The following is a 16,247-nucleotide window of genomic DNA, read 5'->3' as shown; positions in this document are numbered from 1 at the left end:
AAACTTGGCACGACACGTGCCATGAAGAGTAATCGAGCATCGCACTCCAACTGGAGTCCCACAAATATTGTGGCCATTCTTTTGGTCGGTATTATCGACTGCTTCTTTCTTCCACTGTATATATCTAAGATGGAAAGGAAGTAGAGGGTAGTTTTGCTAATTTTCATTTTTCTCGCCTTTTAAATTGTGAAGGAAAAGAAAAAGTATATCATGTGTCCTAAAAAAAAAAGCTAGGGCTACCATTCCAATTAAAATAACTTAAAGATTAAAATGCAATATTAACTTTTCATAGAGAGCGTAACTAACTATGTAATTGTAAATAGATAGCATACAGTATATGCATATGTGCCGACCATATATACGTGTATACTTAAATTTTGTCTGCTGTTGTATTGCCAAGACTGTTTTTTTCTTTATGGGTTGTTCAACTTTCCACGGTAAAATCGGACATAATCAGACCATATCTTGTTCACGGAAATTCGTTTCTTTTTCAAGTACTGTAGGTCCTTATCACTGCACCATGTACAAGATGCGAATTTTTTTTCTAAAACGGCATATCTTTCATCTTCCTTGCGTTGCTGCTGCGTCAGAATTTCCACGTATTCCTTGGCGTCGAGCTTCTTGCCTTCTTTGTTTCTTAAATTGTCAATGCATAATCCGATAGTAGACTGCGTTTGTAACGAAGAGCGGTTAATGCGATGTGTGTCCTCTGTGACGGAGAGTACAGGAACAAAACTTCGTAACGCTTCTTTATCTAAATATATCTCACTTGTTTTTGCCTGCTGTTCGGGCAGTACATCTCTCTTGCTTGAATTTTTAGATAGTATCTTTCTACTTGATGATCTTTTTGGAACATTGATCCTGGTTTCTTCGCGTAATGGAGATACGATGTCTGTTGATGACTGTGGGAGAGATGTTGATGTTCGATTAACTGTACTCACGCTATCTATTGAAACTCGATTATTTTCTTTGGAGCTTGGCGTTATCGGATTGCTTCCCGTGGTAGATAAAGAGGATAAAGACAATGCTGTCGGTCCTGCGGTCGCAATAGATTTGGGCGATGAAGTGAGAACTTCCTTACTATTATTACTATCACTCAATATTCTAGTGAAACCTCTCCTTATCTTAGAGCCGAGGGACGTTTTCCTGTAGACGTGTTCTGCTTCATTTGCGGTGGATCCTAAGACCTCCTCCGAAGCTCGATTGCCATTCGCAGACTTGAGATCTGAATCCAGACGCGAATAAAGCTTTGAACACGAAAGCTGCCTTCTAGGTAGTTTGCTTTCAATATTGGAGGATCGTCGAATTAGCATAGGTTGCCGACCATTTAGGTCCGATTCAAATGTTTGGGATGTCGATAAAGAAGGTGTATTTGTTCTGGTTAGATTGGTGCCATTCTTGGCAGACGTCTTTCTTAATAGGGCACTAGAGGCTCTTCTCAAAAAAGGCATCTTCTTCTCTCCCCCTCTCAGCCCAGATTCAGATTGAAATGTAACTGGCGTTTGAGTGTTTGATACTGGTGTAGGTAAGTTATGAACGTGTAAGGCGATATTATTTTCAACTGGAACTACCTTCGTATATTGGTTCGAAGTTTGAGTGCTCAAGGGCGGCAATTTTTGAAGACGTTCTTCAAAGGTCACCGTATTCTTCCTACTCCTGTTACTCTTCCTCGATAATTTTCTTTCTATAGCATTATTGTTTTGAGGCAGCCCTGAAATAATCGTATCTCTTAGCGTGGATGCCAGTGTACTAGAATTAGATCTGCTTCTTTCTCGCAAAGATGCGTTGTTCTGTTGTTGATCAAAAACAGAAGAAGGTGAAACGGGGGTGAAATTTGTTTTTTCCTTAGGATCATACTGCATAGTAGCCATGTGACCTGACGTGGAAGAAGACGAAGTCGTGTTTTCCTCACGTTCCGCACTTTCAGGAGATGATGAGAGTGGTTTCAAAGTGGCATTACTTACCGGGGTCCTTGAACGTCTTCCCTCAGAGCCAGAACTATTTATAATGTTGGAAATGTTTGAATAACTAGTCATCTCTAGAGCTTTAGAAAGATCAAACGACGTTTGGTTGTCAAGAATGGTAGCGCTTAACTGCGAATCGTCGTTTGTCGATGCATTGTGGCCATGAGCCACGATGGCAAATTCCTGATCTTCCCTCGTAGCATCTCGAGTAGAGTTTGCTAACTTTGCTATCACGTCATCTGCCTCCAGCCTTGAAGAGTGGCTAATGTCATCTCGTTCAAAAATAGCCTCGTTGATGTCAAATTGTGGAGTGATTTCCATTTCACCTGTGTGAGGTAAAGGTGGCAACAAAGCCAACTCTTCTTTACTGTTACCTTTATCGCTGAGCATACCCATTTCCTCGTGTAAATTGGGAGCTGATAAAGAAAGATTGGTATTTGATTTTTCTATTTCGTGTAACATATCCAAGTTATCGTGCAAATCGATATTGGATGAAGATGAGGATGTAGAGGAGATTCTCCCTAGAACACGAGGAGAAGAACGATCTACTTGAGTGAGTTCGTCATCGTTTGCTTCCTCCTCCTTAATATTTTGCAGATGCGTCGTAACTGTTGTTGAGCTCGATGTCGGTGTGGCGCTCTTCGGCATCGTTGGCAGGGTGGCACCGTTGTATACAGTGACTCTGTTAGAGCTAGGGTTCCTAAACCTGGGTGGCGAACTGTCTTGGTATTCCATGACAAACTTTTGTAAACTTTTTTTTTCTTTAATTTCCTTTCTTTTTCTTTTTTCCCAAAGAAAAAACCAGATATCAATTATAAATAGGTATCAATGAATTATAACAATGTATTGGAATTCTTTCTTGAAAAAACGGGATTCTTGCTGGATATAATGAATAAAATAATGTTTTGATAATGAACGGGGTATAATAGTACGATAAGTCTTTTATGACTCGCAAAATTCACAGCGTTGTTCGATAAACCGAGCAAAGTATGGGCATATAGGCGTATGGAAAAGAAAATTGTGGGCAAGAGCACTGTATTTCAGTTTCCTTTTTTTTTATAGAAACGAAAACACTGTGAGTGGAAATGAGAGAGTGTAGAGTACGTGTGGCAGATGATGAGCTGTTCAAATGGAGCTATGAATATCTGCGTATCTTAAAAGAGCGAAAAACTTGAAGTGGCAGTTCTTGAAGTCATTCCATTCTATATCAGCAAGTTTTCTTGGCGAGATCCGAAATCCGAAAAACATCAGCTCGTATGAGATGACAGAGATTGGTGTTAGTTACGAGTATACATATATCAATTATACCATGCTATATTATAGTCTGCATTTTATTGTTGCTGTTGTTTTGTATAGGCTCTGCACCCAACATATATATATTTATATATCGCCCTTTTTAATGATTGGATTTCTTCTTTTTGTCTTGCTCTTGCTGCTCTTGCTTTTCTTGTTCGATTTGGGTGACGTACTGATTAATTTCTTCACTGCTCAAGGCAACAATATCTGAGTCTGGCTTAACAACGGTGATTTCGATATTTTTTGCGCCTGTTTGAACTACCTCCAACAGAGATCTTACGGTAAGCTTGACACACTCTTCCACTGTAGCTGGTGGTTCTTTGCGGTCATAATTCTTCTCCAAAAACTCACGTACCGTCTTGGAGTTCCTCCCAATTGTCTGGGCAGACCACGACGAGTATATACCACTTGGTTCCGTCTGGTATAGCTTGGGTTCATTATCTCTTGGATCGAAGCCGGCAATCAGCGTCGACACACCAAATGGTCTGACACCACCTGACTGTGTGTATCTTTGTTGCACACCAGCGACGTAACGTGTGAGGTACTCCACCGTCACAGGATCCTCCAACGTTAGTCTGTGACTTTGGGCCTCTACTCTGGCCTTCTCGATAAGAATTCTGGAGTCTGCATTTAATCCAGAAAATGACAACACTACGTGCGAGTCAATCTTGGACACTTTAGAAGGTGTAATTCTAGTGTCTTGTAGCTTTAAAGTGGACCTTCTTTCACAGCCCAATACTACAGAATTCTTACCCTTGACACCTACAGCACAGGTACCCCTCTTTACCGCCTCCAGGGCGTACTCCACTTGGAAAATGTGTCCATCTGGCGAGAAAATGGACAAAGCTCTATCGTAACCACTCATTCTATACAATCGTGTCTATGCAACTGGTCGTGATGGACTGTTGATCACTGAATTAAAGGTTTCGCTACTACCTATATATGATGTCTTTTCTTTCCCTTCCGGTGGCAAAAGAATCTTCGAAAAGCTTAAGACACCGTTGCCCGGACGATATCCTTCTCATAGCACTAATCCTTGAGCCTTAACTAGTCAATTGGCAAGGTCATACACCACACTGGGGCTCAATTCATTTACAAATAGTTGGAGAGAGCGATGTAGGTACTCAACTTTAATAAGAGACGCGCACTTGATGGGCTATATTGCTTATATAATGTGATAGAGAATATGGGATCTTTCCTGAGGTGGCGGCTATTACAGTTTTCGCCCATAAGCATGAAAAATGGAACATACAAAACAGAAGTGTAACATACAGCAAAGAAAAAGCACGCATGGTATTCTGATCAGTACAAAAATCTGATTTAGATAATCAGGATGCAAGAGATTATATATATATATTTTTTTTGAAACAATGCATTAAACCATTACTTTAATTATTTATATGTATAAATAGATATTAAATCATGGATTTAAACTTGAAAAGGATTAGAAAAAAAGAGCATGGTCGCCGTAGAAGAAAGAAGAGGCTTTGTTTTTGCGCCTTTCCCTCTATGACTTCCAAGATATGATATAACGAGCTTGCACAGATTTACACAACCTTAATCGAATAAACCGAAACCCATGTCGTCATCTGATTCTTCAGCGGCTTCTTCTTCCTTTTCTTCTTCAGCAGCAGCATCACCAGAGGCAGCAGCAGCACCACCAGCAGAGGCTGGACCAGCAGCAGGAACAGCAGCCAACTTTTCGTTACCTTCAGCAACTAATTCGTCAACAGACTTACCTTCCAAAGCGGACAAGACAGAGGAGACCTTTTCGTCTTCGATTTCGATACCGACGGATTCCAAAATAGCCTTAATCTTGGTGGCATCTGGGGTGTTACCAGCAGCGTTCAATAATAGGTAAGCAGCTAAGTACTTCATTTTTTGTATAATTGGTTCTGTTGTTGTGTATGAATTTCCAATACGTCAAAAATCAGTATATTAACGAAAAATTTAAGAATAAAGCGAAAGTAGTAACTGCAAGAAGTAATAATTGAAAAACCTCGAATAATAACGGCTCTCCGCTACTAGGTTAGCTAAACTTCAAGCGGGTATCAATACCTTGGAGTTTCATACAAAACGTTTCACATTTCGCGCGTCCTCCGCATATGTCCCGGCGTAGTCTAGCCCCTAGTGTTCATAGGGGCTCCCATGGGATACCGCCCCCAGAGCGGGCACAAAACCTTTTTAAATCCGTACACCGCGCGTAAAAACTATAAGTGTGTCTGGGCGTACAGTCCTGGAAACTAATTTAAACGGCAGTTCCGCCCAGGGCGGCCTAGAAACTTAGAGGGAGCGTCCTCCCAGAACCAATGATAGTTTCTCTTCGGAGCGTCCCTTCCACTCCGTTCCGCTCAGAGTGGCCTCTCTGAGAAACTCTTTGCTGGGGAGGCTGCGAGACAGCACCGTAATCGACTGCTTGGCCCATATTATCCGCAATCCATTTATTCCTTTTTAATCTTTTAGTGCAGAGTTTCACATTACGGTACCGGTCTCTTTTTTATTTGTTCTTCGATTTCGTTTTTTTCTCATTCATTAGTGCTCTTCTTTATATTATAGGATAAGACGAACTAGAAGTACACAACAAGATAATCACGACCGATCATGTCTCAAGCTGTTAATACCAAGAAGAGAGTTTTTAAGACCCACTCTTACAGAGGTGTCGATTTGGAAAAATTGTTGGAAATGTCCACTGAAGATTTCGTCAAGTTGGCCCCAGCTAGAGTTAGAAGAAGATTTGCCCGTGGTATGACTTCCAAGCCAGCCGGTTTCATGAAAAAGTTGAGAGCTGCTAAATTAGCTGCCCCAGAAAATGAAAAGCCAGCTCCAGTCAGAACCCACATGAGAAACATGATTGTTGTTCCAGAAATGATCGGTTCTGTCGTCGGTATCTACAACGGTAAGGCTTTCAACCAAGTTGAAATCAGACCAGAAATGTTGGGCCACTATTTGGGTGAATTCTCCATCACTTACACCCCAGTCAGACATGGTAGAGCCGGTGCTACTACTTCCCGTTTCGTTCCATTGAAATAAGCTCCCTAATAACAGAATCGCAGTCATCCTTGTATCTTTTTTATATATAATGTCTAGGTATTAGGAAAGAAAATTTTTGTTTATTGGTATTATTATTATAATCTATTATATTTGTTTAATTTCTTTTGAGAAATGAATAGGGCAAGGGCACACGGAGAGCATACAATGGAACTTGTTACCATGGGAAGCTTTCAAATTGCCTTCTTTCGTCATTCTAAGTGTACGTCCCTATTTATGATGTATATTATAGTAGGACATAAAGCTTTTTTTTCTACTCAATTGCTGCATTTGCTGTCACAGACAGCTTATATTACCTCCACATATGTTGTGTAATGTTTAAAGGTCCTATTATCAACTGTATATTGATCACTTGAAACGAACTTCGAAATTTTTTCAAGCTCATCGCAATTTTTTTTTGCTTGTCTAAGTTTTAAATTGTTAGATAGTAGACAGTGGATAGATAGTTTAAGGCATCTGATTATAAACCATTAAATATATCGTCCGTCAGAATAATACGTTAGTGATTTGAAAGTGAAAAATGTCCTCTGCAATTGATAATCTTTTTGGCAAAATTGACGAGAAAAAAATAGAATCCGCAGTGGATAAACTATTTAGTTCATCCTGTGGCCCTATTAATAAACTAGAAGTCAAAAGTAAAACCCGTACTGTCCTTCCTGATTCGAAGAAAAGAGAAAGAGCAGCCGAAGATGATCAAGAAGGGCTAGAAGCAAGCAATTCAGATGTTTCAGATGAACAAACAGAAGAAGTAGCGCTTCCCGAAGTTAAAAAGGCCAAGAAAGTTAAAAAGGACGATGAGAATGAAGACTTAGAAGCTCGCTATTATGCGAAGCTACTAGATGAAGAGCCTAAGGATGATGATGATAAACCAATAGTAACAACGAAGGCTGATGAACCTTCAGCACCACTGACATCTGCAGCAAAGAAAGCCGATTTTAAGGAAGACGAATTAGAAAAGGCGGAAAGAACTGTTTTCATCGGTAACATCTTAAGTACTGTCATTACATCTAAAAAGGTGTATAAAGAATTCAAAAAACTCTTTGGCACGGATCCAACAACGAAAGCTGAGGCATCTGATGATGAAAAGGAAGAAGAAAGCTCTAAGAAGAATGATATTAACGCATTCGCCATTGAAAGTATAAGGTTCAGATCTATTTCCTTTGATGAAGCTCTTCCTAGAAAAGTTGCATTTGTGCAGCAAAAATTCCATAAGTCAAGGGACACCGTAAACGCTTACATCGTCTATAAGAATAAGTCTGCTGTAAGACAAATCTGCTCGAATTTGAATGCTGTCGTTTTCCAAGATCATCACTTAAGAGTTGACTCAGTTGCTCACCCAGCTCCACATGACAAGAAGCGCTCAATCTTCGTAGGTAATTTGGATTTTGAAGAAATAGAAGAAAGCCTTTGGAAACATTTTGAATCATGTGGTGATATTGAATATGTCCGTATTATTAGAGATTCGAAGACAAATATGGGTAAGGGGTTTGCTTATGTTCAATTTAAAGATTTACAAAGTCTGAACAAAGCACTTATATTGAACGAAAAGCCTATGAAGTCTCAAAAACAAGAGGACGAAGATTCAAAGAAACCAACTAAAAAGGCAAGAAAATTGCGTGTCTCCAGATGTAAAAACATGAAGAAGGGCACTGCTATTGGGGCTGGCTTAGATAGAAATGGTTTGACAGATTCACAAAGAACCAAAGCCGGTAGAGCTAAGAAAATTTTAGGTAAGGCCGATAGAGCCACCTTGGGTCAAGAAATAACTATCGAAGGTTTGAGAGCAAAGAAAGGCGAAGGTTCCACTCATTTGAAGAAGAAGAAACAAAGATCCGCTACAGGTAGGGTGACGAAAAGATCGATAGCATTCAAGAAAGCTCAAGCTGAAAAGGCCAAGAAATAGCTTTCATTAGTTTTTACACAATAATAGTTTTGTTAAAGATACACTGTATATTATTACTAGTTAGTTCTTATCTTCTGTACCTCCCTCTATACATGCTGGCATTGTTTTACATAGTCCTAATATTATATATACAAAAAACAAAAATCATGCGTTTTTAATATTTCTATAAATACATTCATGGCCAAGTTATGGACTGCGTTCGGAATATTACTTAAAGAATACTGCAACAATGGAAAGAATATTTGAAATGAACAAAAGAAATGGTAACAAGGTAAGAGAAGTACAAACAAAAACAAAAACAAGGAATGAAAAAAAGGAAGAATAAGATAGTGATGCCTCATAATATTTTGAATTCTGTTAGTAGGGGTATATGATCGCTAGGATGGTTTTCATTGGGTAAGCCTAATTGATTTGACGCTAGTAATTCATCTGATACTTCGTTGCCGGTTAAAATTTTAGTCAGTGAAAAGTCTGAATCATGGTACCATACGTAATCGAAGATGCCCTTCAACTTCCCCGAATAGCATGTATGTACAAAGTAATCCTTTGGTATGTCATCATAGACACAACGATCTAAATACGGCCTCATTGGGTTGATAAGATTAAGATCTCCATGACTAACTATCTGACCTTGCAGAAAATTAACAACTAGCGAATCCCTCGTGGAATTTAAATCGCCAGTGAATAAAATTTTCACTTTTCCTTGACCTTTTACATCTCCCGGTAAAAGCTGCTTAATGATCTTTGATAGCTCTCTCATTATAATCATGCATTGTGTTAGCTTAACCTCGTCATATTTCCAATATAGGTGAGTATTCAAAACGACAAAGATAGTACCTGTCTCCTTATGTTTCAAGGATACGAATAAGCATACCTGATTCTTGCCTTTTAAAACATCCAATAAACTGTCTTCACCAATAACATTAGAAGCGCCATCAGTTAACGTTACTCTCTTATTGTATAAGTATTTCAGTTCTCTTTCATTGAAGACATTCAGTAGCTGATTTAAGTAGATCCCTGATGACGATATAAAGTCGAATTTTGCAAGATTATAGAAAATAGATACACCATCCATATCTTTAACTGGTTTTTTCCAGTATTTTGGGGGTGTCTTGGAGATAAATTTGGACCCATAATTGACATCAACCCCTATGGAATCGTGCCAATAGTCTTCATAATCTCTTGCGGTCATTTCTTGGAGACACATAATATCCGCCTTAAAAGTATTCAAAAGTTCTCTCTCCAGCAGTCTGTGCCTATAACTCCAGTTTTTATATGGCTCTGCAACATAGGTGTACACTTGCGGCCACATATATGACGGCGAGAGCATGTTGTATGTTAATAAAGTGAACCTAGCATCTCTTCGAATATATTTACCAATGTTTTGCTTAGTGGACTGAACAACTGGAATAAACCTTCGAGTAAACATTGTGGCTTATGTGAAGAATGGCTCTCTTCCCAATGTTCTTTTTTTCTCGTTATCCCGCTTTACTTGTGCAGATTCTCTTCCTTTTCCAATAGGAACAACTAATTAGTTTATGGTTAATTTGTTAGCTTTGTTGCCGAGAAATCAAAATTAACTGGTAAAACCCAGTTATCTCAATTTAGGAATATACAGGTAATAGAAAGGAAAATTAAAGATCGCTGAAGTAGTTGAAATCTGTTACTTATTGAGGGCTTACAAAAAATGTATAGGCAGAACGTCTTTCACAGTACATAATGAGAGAGATAAGTAGGCCTAGAAAGAGAAAGCATATTGCAGTTGATGTTGAAGAAGTAGAAGTTCGGTCTAAGTACTTCAAAAAAGATGACAAAACCGTTGATTTATCAAAAGAAAACAAAATCAATAAAGATGTGCAAAATTACGATGAGGTAAATATCAACTGGATCAAGACACTGAAGCCGATAGAGTATTTTGGATGGATCGAATCAAAAACTTGTGATGATCCGAGAACTTGGGGACGGCCAATTACTAAAGAAGAAATGATCAATGATTCTGGGGCAGAAATTCCTGAGAGTTTCTTACCCATATACAATAGGGTGAGATTAATGAGGTCCAAAGTTAACACTCCGGTAGATGCTATGGGATGTAGCATGATTCCCGTTTTAGTTTCCAATAAATGTGGTATACCCAGGGAAAAAATTGATCCAAGGAATTTCAGGCTTCAGTTTCTTATTGGTACCATGCTTTCTGCTCAAACCAGGGACGAAAGGATGGCGCAAGCCGCTTTGAATATTACCGAATACTGCTTAAACACTTTAAAAATAGCAGAAGGTATTACTTTGGACGGGCTGCTTAAAATTGACGAACCCATATTAGCGAATCTAATTCGCTGTGTTAGCTTCTACACTAGAAAGGCCAACTTTATTAAACGAACTGCTCAATTATTGGTAGAGAATTTTGATTCGGATATACCGTATGATATAGAGGGAATTCTGTCGTTACCTGGAGTTGGCCCCAAAATGGGATACTTAACGCTGCAAAAAGGCTGGGGGCTGATTGCCGGCATATGCGTCGATGTGCATGTTCATAGGCTGTGTAAAATGTGGAATTGGGTGGACCCTATTAAGTGCAAGACTGCCGAACATACTAGAAAGGAACTACAGGTTTGGCTACCTCATTCATTGTGGTACGAAATAAACACCGTTTTGGTCGGATTTGGTCAGTTAATTTGTATGGCCAGGGGTAAGAGATGCGATTTGTGCCTAGCGAACGATATTTGCAATGCTCGCAATCTGAAGCTAATTAAGTCATCCAAATTTCATCAACTGGAGCACAGAGGAGACATTGCGAAAGTATATTCGCACTGGTTAGACACACTTACAAATGGAATTACAACAGAAAGGCACAAGAAAAAGTAGAACTAGCATTTATTTTGGAAAAGGCCAAACGGGAAAAAAAAAAATCAAAAAAACCATTATGTATGTCATTAAAATCAGTAGATAGGGTTTTATAAACTATCCAAATATTTTCATATACTCGTTAGAAGTTTTAACAATCCGGTAATCTGGGGGTATACGGTGTGAAAGGCAGCTGGAACGTGTTTGAAAATTGCCATCAATGACTTATATTTTTTGACACATAGTAATAACAGCAGGCCTGCGAACAAAAGTCCATTCTTGTTCAGCATATTTCCCGTAAAATGATGTCTTAGAGTAGTCCAAACGGAACCAGCTAGAACAGTAATGTCGTTCTTTATTTTACGGGGTGTCGTCCCAGTACTATGAACTTTATCATCAGTGGAGGTGTGTTGATTGAATGGATCCTCGATCTTGATCTGTTCTTCACTACCACCGTGCAACAAGGGCTCTTGAAAATGGTGAATTTTTTGTTTCACGCCCCTTTGTTTTCCTTTAGATTTCGTCTTATCTTTTTGCATTTTATTATCTATTGAGTTCAGAATAGCACCCTCTATGGAAACATCTTTAGATAAGTAAAGACCCTTTAGAGTTGAAGATAAATTTGGTAATGTCTTGCAAAGCGTCCAATACAAATTCGGAGAGGGTTTTTTATGTTGTAACTTTACTTTCACCTGAAAGATAAATATCTCAATTAACTCTTGCAAACCAAATACATCCATGGTTGTCCTCATTTTGGTCGTGTATATGAAAATGAAATTACTAATTATGGATTCAAGCTCCAGGGTTTTTTCTTCTTGTTCTGCCTGGTCAATCACGTTGAACTGAATAACTTTGATGCAGCATCGAAAGAATTTATTGATGACCAAAAGTTTATTGAGATCGTTGAGGATAATTTCTCGTATCTCAATACATTGAGGATCGTCCAATGTGAATATATTCAAAATATCGCCTTGCAGCGTTAAACCTAACCCGATGAAGCTGGGTACAATAGCACAGGCGCTGACAAACAAATCCAATATCATAGGGTTTGACTTGAAAACAGCAAGATCGATGAATCCAGCTTCTGCCATTTTTTCTAGGCAATCTTTAATTTCTCTTTTTATAAAAAGATTCAGACATTCTTGAAATACTTCACTTCTCTGATCATTTCTCGACTTGGTCGATTCGTCATCATCATTAAATAAGTCATCGCTAAGTAAATCCCTTAAAGAAGAATCAAGGGAATGCACAGGCAGATGGCTCATTATCTCACTTACAGCCATTATTAACAGAACCCTGTTGTATGAACTCGCCGTATTCTGTACTGCTCGTGTTTACCTCTGTTTATCTAACCGTTGTTTTCTGTTCAAACATGTAAGTCTGCGATGACCTTTCTATGGCATTCGTTGTTACTCCGACGGCGATAAGCTGCTGAGCGCAAAAGTTTGCTCGAAAATAGAACAAAAGAATACCGCACAGAAGAGCTGAGCAAGAAGGAAATGGAGCAATGATTTTATATTGAAAATTTAATTAATATATAGCCAGAAGGGAACTGAACATTTATAGAGAAAAAACGTTATGAAAATAAATTAGGTTATTCTTTTCCCTTTATCTTGGAGTGGTACGGACGACTAGATTTTAAGCCACTTATCTCCGTATATTTCATCAATAGTAGGTCTTTTATCGACTTCTCTGGTCAAGATCCTTCTGATCAAACCGATGCATTCTTCACTGACATTTTCCGACTTATCGAATCTCAATTCTCCTTCCAAGATTTCATCAATGTTGTAATAGGGATTCTCTTTGTATATGATGGTATAAAGTAGAACCCCAAGAGCCCAAATATCTTGCGGTTTACCTTTGTATGAGGAACCACCAAGAACTTCGGGTGCAGCGTAGTCCATTGTTCCGACAAAAACATCAAATGGTCCACTCTTGATGTAGGCAGCCGAACCGAAATCGATTAATTTCACGAAACCATGAGAATCGACAATAACATTTTCGTCCTTTATGTCTCTATGAACAATCCCTTGGTCATGTAAGTGCTTTATACTAGCAACAACCTGTTTAAATACAAGCTTAGCTTCATGTTCAACCATATCCTTCTTGAATTCAATAACGTCAAATAAATCAATACTACCGGTCTCTCCATGGACCGGTGTTTCAATGTAATAATAATCGTCATCTTCAAAAAAGTCTAACAGCTTTAAGATATTCTCTTGTGAATTTTTGTTCAAAGTGGCCATGATTTGAATCTCAGATGGTATGGTACCTAATTTTCTATCTCTCACCCAAGTATCTACCAAAATTCTCTCCTTGAAAATCATTTTGATGACCACAATGTAATGTTCTTTTTTATGAATACATAAATTGACTTTACCGTATGCACCTTCACCCATCACTTGCAAAACGGTAAAATCAGAAAATTTCTTTATGCGCTTCTGTGAGCCTATATTTACCTCTGGAGTAGTCAAGTACGTAGCTTTCAAGGCGGAATTTTTTTTATCCAGCTCATTTGTTTCCTTTTTAATTTCTTCTCCATTTATCGGTTCAATTATACTCATTATTAATTTTTCATCCACTTTAAAATTGTCGTCCTTTACAAATTTTGATTTATCCTGGGTATACATTTTCGTTAGTTCAATTTTATGCTTTAATTCTGGATCATCAACCATTGTCATGTCATCGTCATAATTATCGTTTTCATTAGATTCGGTACCCCTCACTGTGCCACTAGAAGTTTCTCGTAGTTTTTTATTCACTTGATTTAAGTCTACTTCATCATCGGAGTTAGAAATTGTTTCAGCGGAGCTAATCGATAGATCAGCCATCGCCTTCAGAGTATTCACAGGAATTTTTTCTGAAGACTTCTTGGAAGATGCACTGGAACTACCTCTACTGCCAACTATATCAATTTCGTTTTCCTTTAACATCGGTAGCTGTGAAGGAACTGTGATATAGTTTTCAATAACCACATCTCTTGAGTGTGTAATCCATAATAATACAACATTCGTATTCAAGACCCGTAATTGAACATCTACCTTTATCAAGTTACCGTCTTTGTGACAGCCATCTAGACCAATAGAAGTATAAAACGAGTCCTTATCGTGATGCATTTCAGCTTCAATTTTTCTGAAAAAATGTTCTGTTAAGACCAATCCTTTATTTTCTGGTAGTGTGATGTTTAACATAGGATAAGTTTTATTGACATAAGATATCATATTTTCTAAAAAAGGCACTACCTTAGTAACCGAACTACCGGCCAATTCATGAAGTCGCAGGCCAAACATGTTTTTAGCAACAGATTTATTGAAGCTTAAAAGACTTAAAGTGTGGCTGTCAACAACAAATAACCCAGCCTGATAGGGTAAACTATGAATCTTTAATTTTATTTCGTTTTCCAACACGGAAGTTGTAACTGCACATGGTATATTTTCTGACAGACAATTCAATGTAAAATACCTCTCCTCATTGACGTGATTTGCCACCCTGATAGGCAAAGGTAATAAATCATCGTCTGCAGAAAAAACTTTTCCAAAACGTACTTCATCAATTAGTTTACTTAGTGAGTGACTTATTGATCTGATATCATGAATTTCATTGGCAAATTTTACTGTTTTCTTTACTGTCCCTGGTGAAGTTGACTCTTGCTGCTGTTTTTTGTCGTCGAAGTTTTCCAGAAAGTGTGTTGTATCAATAATGCTGTCTACTGAGAAATCTGTCAGGTTTAACATGACATCAATGTAGTCGCAAGGTGTTTTTTCAAATACACAGACCAGTAGGCCATTTTTCCGCTTGGCCCATAGCGAAGCCCAAATCAAATTTGGTAATTTATTATCGTTTGTCGAATTTGGCTGAACAATAGGTATTGTTTCTCCGGTAAACACAATTTCTTGGTTATCATCTTCTGCATTCATAATTTTCTCTAGAACAAATTTCCTGCTATCCGTGTGAATAAGGTCTAATAAAGTAAGTGCCTTGATAACATTCTTTGATATACCGAACGTTAGACACGCCAAGTCGTTGGCAGCTTTAAAATTCCAGGGGTATTGTTGAGAGCAGGTGAAAATGGCCTCCGGCCCAGAATTCTTCGCAGATGTGAAAGGATGAAGTATTCGGCTATAGTCTTGTTGTGGTTTGATGTCTGCTAAGGAAACTATATCGTCGCGTTTCTCCTCATATTGGTTGTATTGTGATTGAATACCTAACTCTTTGTGGGGGAACTTCTTATAGTTTTCAAAAAATGGTTCTGCTAAACTATCTAGTAAAACTTTTTTTAAAGTTTCTGATTTTTGAATGCCTGAATCGAAGTTTAGTTTCTTGATATTTAATAATGATAACATGTGTAAATCAGAGGCTCTTTCGAACGAATTATTCTCCAGTGCCAAATTTAACAGGAATAACAGGTTTTCTAACTCAGACTTGGCTGGATTCAGCTTACTGGCAGCATCGTTATCCGGGAGTACCATTAATGATGTCGCTCTTTGTATCACGGGCCTATTAGCAGGAGATGGGGTATTGGGTACTGATGGTAGAATAGGGGACCCTTTGGATTGGGGATATCCGGATGCTGATAGCGTGGCAGTCTCTGTTAAGTTTCTCGTATGTCTAATTGAGGGAGGGTATGCTATTACGGGTGCTTTTTTCTTCAACTCATGTAAAATGTCGGGACTATTAACCATTATTTCCAAAGACCTTCTTAAGATAGTCAATCTTACTCCCAGAGAGTTTGGTGATATTGGGTTATACGAAAATGCATGCGGCGATTCGTTAGGTACAGCAACGAGGTCCGAACGGTCATCATCACTGAATGTCGACGAAAACGAATCGACAGAGGAAGAAGCGTGTTGGTAGAAGCATGGAGGTTTCGACAAGCCTACCAATGGGGTATTTTTAGAATATGAAATGTCGGCAGGAGCGGCTGCACTAACCGGGCATGTCATTGTGTTCCTTGTTTATGATACTTTACTATAGCTCAGCAAGGCAAAAGAGTAACAATGAAACACCCTGCGAAGAAGTATAGTTACTGTTCTTGCCAAACTTAAAATTTCAAGCGTTAAAAGTTACCAAAAAAAAGGGAAAAAAGTTTATAATGATTTATACTGTTGTTGTTACTTCCTATTCTGTTGTTTTTGACAAGGAATGGAAGAGGATGTAGACGTGGATGTCTCAGCTTAAAGAAAAACACGAAATAT

General features: G+C 38.4%; 9 protein-coding genes across 9 annotated transcripts; 3 read left to right on the top strand and 6 right to left on the bottom strand.

The window, feature by feature from the left end:
* Positions 1–413: 413 nt before the first annotated feature.
* On the bottom strand, positions 414–2,699 carry SPAR_O01140 (uncharacterized protein; the record flags this gene model as incomplete). The annotated part of the gene is made up of 1 exon (XM_033913227.1): positions 414–2,699. The coding sequence occupies one exon, from the start codon at positions 2,697–2,699 to the stop codon at positions 414–416; it is 2,286 nt and encodes a 761-aa protein (XP_033769118.1).
* A 661-nt stretch (positions 2,700–3,360) lies between these two features.
* PRE6 (proteasome core particle subunit alpha 4) lies at positions 3,361–4,125 on the bottom strand (the record flags this gene model as incomplete). Its single annotated transcript, XM_033913226.1, has 1 exon — positions 3,361–4,125. The coding sequence occupies one exon, from the start codon at positions 4,123–4,125 to the stop codon at positions 3,361–3,363; it is 765 nt and encodes a 254-aa protein (XP_033769117.1).
* Positions 4,126–4,817: 692 nt separating this feature from the next.
* Positions 4,818–5,138, bottom strand: RPP2A (ribosomal protein P2 alpha; the record flags this gene model as incomplete). The annotated part of the gene is made up of 1 exon (XM_033913225.1): positions 4,818–5,138. The coding sequence occupies one exon, from the start codon at positions 5,136–5,138 to the stop codon at positions 4,818–4,820; it is 321 nt and encodes a 106-aa protein (XP_033769116.1).
* Positions 5,139–5,861: 723 nt separating this feature from the next.
* RPS15 (40S ribosomal protein uS19) lies at positions 5,862–6,290 on the top strand (the record flags this gene model as incomplete). Its single annotated transcript, XM_033913224.1, has 1 exon — positions 5,862–6,290. One exon carries the CDS (start codon positions 5,862–5,864, stop codon positions 6,288–6,290), a length of 429 nt encoding a protein of 142 aa, XP_033769115.1.
* Positions 6,291–6,828: 538 nt separating this feature from the next.
* On the top strand, positions 6,829–8,211 carry NOP12 (rRNA-processing protein NOP12; the record flags this gene model as incomplete). Its single annotated transcript, XM_033913223.1, has 1 exon — positions 6,829–8,211. The coding sequence occupies one exon, from the start codon at positions 6,829–6,831 to the stop codon at positions 8,209–8,211; it is 1,383 nt and encodes a 460-aa protein (XP_033769114.1).
* A 337-nt stretch (positions 8,212–8,548) lies between these two features.
* Positions 8,549–9,640, bottom strand: NGL1 (RNA exonuclease; the record flags this gene model as incomplete). Its single annotated transcript, XM_033913222.1, has 1 exon — positions 8,549–9,640. The coding sequence occupies one exon, from the start codon at positions 9,638–9,640 to the stop codon at positions 8,549–8,551; it is 1,092 nt and encodes a 363-aa protein (XP_033769113.1).
* A 290-nt stretch (positions 9,641–9,930) lies between these two features.
* NTG2 (bifunctional N-glycosylase/AP lyase NTG2) lies at positions 9,931–11,073 on the top strand (the record flags this gene model as incomplete). Its single annotated transcript, XM_033913221.1, has 1 exon — positions 9,931–11,073. One exon carries the CDS (start codon positions 9,931–9,933, stop codon positions 11,071–11,073), a length of 1,143 nt encoding a protein of 380 aa, XP_033769112.1.
* A 110-nt stretch (positions 11,074–11,183) lies between these two features.
* On the bottom strand, positions 11,184–12,335 carry PEX15 (Pex15p; the record flags this gene model as incomplete). Its single annotated transcript, XM_033913220.1, has 1 exon — positions 11,184–12,335. One exon carries the CDS (start codon positions 12,333–12,335, stop codon positions 11,184–11,186), a length of 1,152 nt encoding a protein of 383 aa, XP_033769111.1.
* A 348-nt stretch (positions 12,336–12,683) lies between these two features.
* On the bottom strand, positions 12,684–15,995 carry PSK2 (serine/threonine protein kinase PSK2; the record flags this gene model as incomplete). The annotated part of the gene is made up of 1 exon (XM_033913219.1): positions 12,684–15,995. The coding sequence occupies one exon, from the start codon at positions 15,993–15,995 to the stop codon at positions 12,684–12,686; it is 3,312 nt and encodes a 1,103-aa protein (XP_033769110.1).
* Positions 15,996–16,247: the final 252 nt, after the last annotated feature.

The sequence above is a fragment of the Saccharomyces paradoxus genome, chromosome XV, assembly GCF_002079055.1.
Source record: "Saccharomyces paradoxus chromosome XV, complete sequence".
Lineage (NCBI taxonomy): Eukaryota > Fungi > Ascomycota > Saccharomycetes > Saccharomycetales > Saccharomycetaceae > Saccharomyces > Saccharomyces paradoxus.
The sequence above is the reverse complement of the archived record's forward strand: the minus strand, read 5'-3'. Positions and strand labels throughout refer to the sequence as shown.